The sequence below is a fragment of the Melanotaenia boesemani genome, chromosome 22 (assembly GCF_017639745.1).
Source record: "Melanotaenia boesemani isolate fMelBoe1 chromosome 22, fMelBoe1.pri, whole genome shotgun sequence".
Classification (NCBI taxonomy): domain Eukaryota; kingdom Metazoa; phylum Chordata; class Actinopteri; order Atheriniformes; family Melanotaeniidae; genus Melanotaenia; species Melanotaenia boesemani.
This window is the reverse complement of record NC_055703.1, coordinates 13,362,898-13,368,518: the sequence shown is the minus strand read 5'-3', so window position 1 is coordinate 13,368,518 and position 5,621 is coordinate 13,362,898. Positions and strand designations below refer to the sequence as shown.

Genomic DNA, 5,621 nt, shown 5'->3' with positions numbered 1-5,621 from the left:
AGATATTAATGTATGAGACTTAATAATAATAACACAAGACAATGTGTGAAATACAGAATTTGGCATTAAAAATTAATATTTCATATGCCCTTTACTCTAATGGATTATTAACAAGATCCTCCTCAGTGTGTCATCTTTACAAACTGCTGTAGGCTTTCCTTGTGACAAGCAGCACATGTGGGAGATCCTGTCTGTCAACCAGCTTATCCCTTTCATTATGTTGTCCAACCACCACATGAGGCAGTTCAGCATTTTGTCACCCTTTTACGTCAGCAAGTCAGACATAAAAGCAAGTTAATGCAAAACATCAAAGTACATATTGTAAAGGTTGCATGACGCACAAAACACAGCAGACTTTGACCATGTGTGTCATCATATGTGAAGAAGGGGAACATTGACTGCTAAAGACCTAAAATTTCAGCACATAGGGATTTCTAAAAAACCTTAACATTCATATTTTAAAATTAATATTGATTTACCATCTAATTCTTGTCTTGAATCCGACCCAGAGTCTGTTGTCTGTTTTTTACTGACTGTGTGTCAGAGGTTATCAAGAACAGCTGCATTTTGACAGTGACACAATGCAGACTTAGAAACAAAAAACACATCATATAATAATTTTATGATGTGTCTTGTGTCAATCCGATAGCTGTTTAACAGAAAAAAAAAATATTTCAATGAACTATTGTGACAAACTCAGCTGGAAATGTTATGAATGATAGCCTGATTACACATTTCCAAATAACCCAAAGTACTGATGTCTGCATTGCATCCCATAAAAACAAGATATAAAAGATACTGTCCGGTCTGTATTCAAAGTAGCAGGATGGAAACTTTTGTCAATCATAAACATATTTCCTGTGTAAATCTTTAAAGGATGTTGGATTAAAGTGCCCCTCCATAAATAGCCAACTGTTTTAGCTTTTTTTATTTTGTTAAACTGGAAGTTATTAAAGAAATTAATCAAAAAGGTCAGATGGCATTTCTTATAACGCCTCTTTATTATTTCCCTGTTAATTGACATATTTGTGAAGTTACAGTATGACTTGTGTATTTTTTACTAATACAACTATCACAATAGGGGAGGATGTAAGGAGAAATTTGATGTTGTAATACACAAAAGTGGCTGACCGGCTGAATCATTTTAATTTAGAGAACAAACATCCTCCCACATCTGCGTACATTCCTTCTAAAGGATAATAACCTTGCCAGCACTATATCTTTACACGGTTAGTGTTTGATGGTTATGCTCTTCACCTCTGTAAAGAAGTGATAGGAATCCTTTCCTCCCTCCCTCCCCACACCAGAGTTTTTCATTCCTCCAAATGGCAGATTCAAATCCCTCACCAACCAGCAGTTGGTCCAAACCACTCCAGCTTGTAACCGTTTGGCCACTCGGTGAACCCTCCCCACATCTCTGGACCACACGGAGGCCGCCAGACCATAACGCACACCGTTGCCCTTGGAAACAGCTTCATCCTCTGTGTCAAAGGGGCTGACACAGGTGACTGGACCGAAGATTTCCTCTTGCATGACCCGTGAGCTGTCAGATATGCCTGAGATGACTGTGGCTGGCATGAAGTAGCCAGACTTGTTGCGCTCAGGGAGGTCCAGCTGGTCAACTCCCTCTCCACAGTGGATTATGCCACCTTCTGATTTGGCAAGTGCTACAAAGCTGCGAACCTTGCAATTCAGACAAAAAGATGTTAAAAAATATGAAAAGAAAAAAAGATAGTAACAACTGCTTTTGACACTTTATACAACCACCTTCTCCAGATGCTCTTTACTGATGAGTGCTCCATTGTTGTTGCTGGGATCAGAGGGAGCACCAGTCTTCCACTTCCTAGCTGCAGCCACAAACTTTTCCAGGAACTCAGAGTAAATACTCCTCTCTACGTAAATCCTACTGGTACACAAGCAGATTTCTCCCTGTAACAAGAAAGAAAAAGAGAACAGAGTGATAGTTTAGAAAGTTGTTTCCATCAACTTACACCATGGGAAAATATGGGCCATGATCGCCACCATGTGGAAAACTCATGTCACTACATGCTCATCACGACCTACTGACAGCCTTCATATACTGTAGATAACAGCCTTAATTTTAATCTCAGCCAAAGACAAAAATGATGAAGCAATGCTTAAAAGTTTGAAAGGCATTCTGAATTTATTTAAGAAATCCATAAAATGACTAAAGAGAACTTATTTTATTATTAACAGGGATCTATGAATCACTCAATTAATGTTAAAGTGGAGAAGTGTTACACAACATAGAAACCTTATCACATCTGTGAAACATTGAGGTAGAAAAATCATGATTTGTGAATGTTTTGCTGCATCAGGGCCCGGACAACTTGACATAACCGACGTCTAATAGTCAAAGCAGAGGTTACTATACTTTTGCCTCCCACTAACAGAATGATAATGTTAAGTGGGAGTACTGTGATCATTTTTCTCAATGTTTTACTTAAAATTTATGTAGAAATGATTACAGTTCTAAAGCACAGAAAGTTTCAAGTACAAGTACAAGACGTTTTTAAAAGTAATGATTACCTGTTAAGCCCCTTATTCATTTGCACAGAGAACTAAGATAATCTTTGTACAACATTTGACTAGTTGGAAATTAGACATGTACAACATCAAAAACTTTGGTTATATTGTATGTATAAATGCTGAATTTTAACCAGTAGGGCAAATGCCCTCTTCTAGTTTAACTTTGACTGAGCTGGTATCTGCTGAGGAAGACTATGTGACTGATGAAGTTTTAAAATTTGAAAAATGAGGTTAATGAATGAAAGAATTTGTAAAAAAATAAATAAATAAAATGCACATCACTGCTTCATAATTCCAGTTTTTCCACTGAATTTGCATTCAACATTTAGTACACATTAAAGATGGGATGTTCTGCTGCCACTTATGTCAGATGTAAAAGACACATTGAAAATCTAAAAAAAAAAAAAAGTATTTGAGCTTTCTCTTACCTGATTGGAAAAGCTGGAGCGAATGGTGGTTTCTATGCATTGATGTATGTCTGCATCAGCAAATATAATGGCTGGGTTTTTACCCCCCAGCTCCAGTGAGAGCTTCTTACAGTAGGGGGCGCTCCGCTCTGTGATGTGCCGGGCAGTTGCTGTGGAGCCGGTGAAGGAGACCAAAGGGACGTCAGGATGGCCGACAAGGGCATCGCCTGCTTTTGGACCAGTACCAAACACAATGTTCACTACACCTGGGGGAACACCTGGAGAGGAAAAAGCATCACATTATCTTGTACTCATCTTTCATCACTCATCTATATTTGTATGAGAGTGTGTCTTTGCATAACAACTCAATATCCTGATGATGGTTTAAAAATATCCCTTTAAATTCTGAATTTGCTTCGGCATTTTGGGTACTGTAGTCCTACCAGCTTGCTGCATCAACTTGCACATCATCCATGCAGTCACAGAAGTCATCTCACTGGGTTTAGCCACCACCGTGTTGCCTGAAGCGATTGCAGGTGCAATCTTCCATGTCAGCAGGTACAGGGGTAGGTTCCAGGGACTGATCAAACCAGCTGCATCCACCAATTACAATTTAAAAACACTTGTAGAAATAAATATAAACATGTACAGGTGTTAATGCAAACAGACAAGCTCTCACCCACTCCCACTGGACAGCGGACAGTGTAATTCAGGCAGCCCATGTGGTCCATCTGGCTGCAGTCGGTGGTATGGTGCAACACAGAAGATGCAAAAAAGCGGAAGTTGTAGGCAGATCGAGGAATGTCCACATTCCGAGCGAATGTCACAGTCTTACCTGAAAGCAAAGAGATTAACAGTGCTACCTACTTTCTTCAGGCAGCAGCCCAGAACAGACCTTCTATTCCCGTTTTATTCTTTGTGTTTTGTTTTTATTGGGAGTGATGACAGAAAAAAATGTGACAAGGAGAAAGGGCAAGGAGTAAGTGAGGTTGGGTCAAGGGCTCCGATTCTTTATGTGGGCACAAGCTGTTGGGTGAGAAATTGAGGATTCCCAGACCTTCTACTTCTGTCCAAACTGCTGGCCCTACAAATAACAATATACTGTAAACTGCTCAGTCTGTTTAAAATAAACTGTGGCATGCAAGTCAGAACAGACAAGCTTACACTAACAATCAGTTGTAACCCACTTACCTTGTACTATTGAGTACCTGACAGATTATTTGACTGTCTGGTGGATTAATACAAGCAACAAAACATTATTAAGACACCTTGGTCTCTGGATTCAGCTTGGACAAACTCTTCCAGGTTGGCTTCAATCAGATCAGCCAGCTTGTTGAGGATTTCTGCTCGCTCCTGTGGGCTGCGGGCTGACCAGTTGGGAAAAGCCTCTTTCGCTGCTGTCACAGCTGCATCCACCTGCAGGCATCAGACATTGTTTTCTGGGTGGTTTTCAGTGATGCTTTCTGCACAAATATGACCCAAAATATTATCAAACTTTTGCTTTTCAAGCAAATCTTCAGTGTAGTTAATGAGGGTCTAACTAGCTGGACCTGGCCCTGTTGTGACTTCTTGAACTTTTGCAAATGAAATAACTGGAGTAAAATCTAAATAACAAAAATATCTGTGCTTTCCACACAGAGCTTTTACTGCTGTCTGTAATGCACTTTAACTTCATCAATGCTTGGAGAAGAAAGATTATTGACTTGAGTGTTTAATGATTACTTGACTGTTGACTCTACAAAGATCAAAGGTAGTTCTGAAATGCTTCATGGGTATTTTCTGCATTAACTTGCACTTATTTTCAATTAAAATATGCACTGTCATCAAAATCAGTGACCCAGACCATGTCCTGAACCAAGAGGCAATATTTTAAATGCAATAACAAGGCTTATGATGAAATAAAACTCAGCACATTATAAACCCAACAAAGAACTAACTTCCCCACCTCCTTCTTGCCGCTGTCTGGTACTTTGCAGTAGACTTCCCCAGTGGATGGATCGTAGGAGTCGATGTGACTCTGGCAAGAGACAAACTTTCCTCCAATGTAGTTCTCCAGAACCAGAAAAGAGTTTGGATCCAAGCTTTTTGCCATGACTGCAGTTAAACAAAGCTTCCAAGCTATTAGCACAAACTGAGTCACAGCAGGCTGCTGCAGGCAATGCCTCAAACTGCAGGTATCCCACTGGCCAAGTTAAGTGAACCTGGCCTTGCACCGATCCTCCCTCCTATGACGCAATAAAATACAGAGCAGTTTGCAGCAGCAGTGGGGGCTAATTATTCCCCATTTTTAAATGGTTATGAATCAACACAGAAGCTACTGATTACTAGAAATGCTTATACCACCTTGTTAGTTTTTCAAAGTAAATTTATTTATAACAAGAATGGATTACTATAGTAAACTTTGATTTAGTTATTCTCAGTACTTAGTTTAAGAGTAATGGAAATAAGTTTGTCTTCCCTTGTTCAAGAAGGGCCACAAGTACTCTGGGATTTGAGTTGGGTGAAAAAATAATCATGCTGGATTATTCTGTCACTTCAGAGGCATTTGCTGGTTAAGATTTAGTGTGACTGATTGTGATTTTGATGAAGACCATCCTACATAAAAACATCTTCCTGCTCCTTTAGTCATACTAAATAAACAAGATACCAATAACCCTCCACCAG

The 5,621-nt window shown here is 39.5% G+C and overlaps 1 protein-coding gene across 1 annotated transcript; it reads right to left on the bottom strand.

Annotated features, from left to right (window-relative positions):
• Positions 1 to 982: 982 nt before the first annotated feature.
• aldh8a1 (aldehyde dehydrogenase 8 family, member A1) lies at positions 983 to 5,150 on the bottom strand. Its single transcript, XM_041976270.1, has 7 exons — positions 4,903 to 5,150; positions 4,226 to 4,373; positions 3,637 to 3,792; positions 3,401 to 3,550; positions 2,979 to 3,235; positions 1,768 to 1,929; positions 983 to 1,683 (listed from the first exon to the last, which is right to left on the bottom strand). Exons 1-7 carry the CDS (start codon positions 5,047 to 5,049, stop codon positions 1,231 to 1,233), a joined length of 1,473 nt encoding a protein of 490 aa, XP_041832204.1. The 5' UTR covers positions 5,050 to 5,150; the 3' UTR covers positions 983 to 1,230.
• Positions 5,151 to 5,621: the final 471 nt, after the last annotated feature.

What these genes read in the sequence shown, in the direction of transcription:
- aldh8a1 (XM_041976270.1), bottom strand. Translation starts at nt 5,049, where the DNA reads ATGGCAAAAAGCTTGGATCCAAACTCTTTTCTGGTTCTGGAGAACTAC. An exon ending in CAGACAGCGGCAAGAAGGAG is followed by an intron (nt 4,374 to 4,902) that starts GTGGGGAAGTTA and finishes TGATGCCTGCAG; the next exon opens with GTGGATGCAGCTGTGACAGC. An exon ending in CCGCTGTCCAGTGGGAGTGG is followed by an intron (nt 3,551 to 3,636) that starts GTGAGAGCTTGT and finishes TGGTGGATGCAG; the next exon opens with CTGGTTTGATCAGTCCCTGG.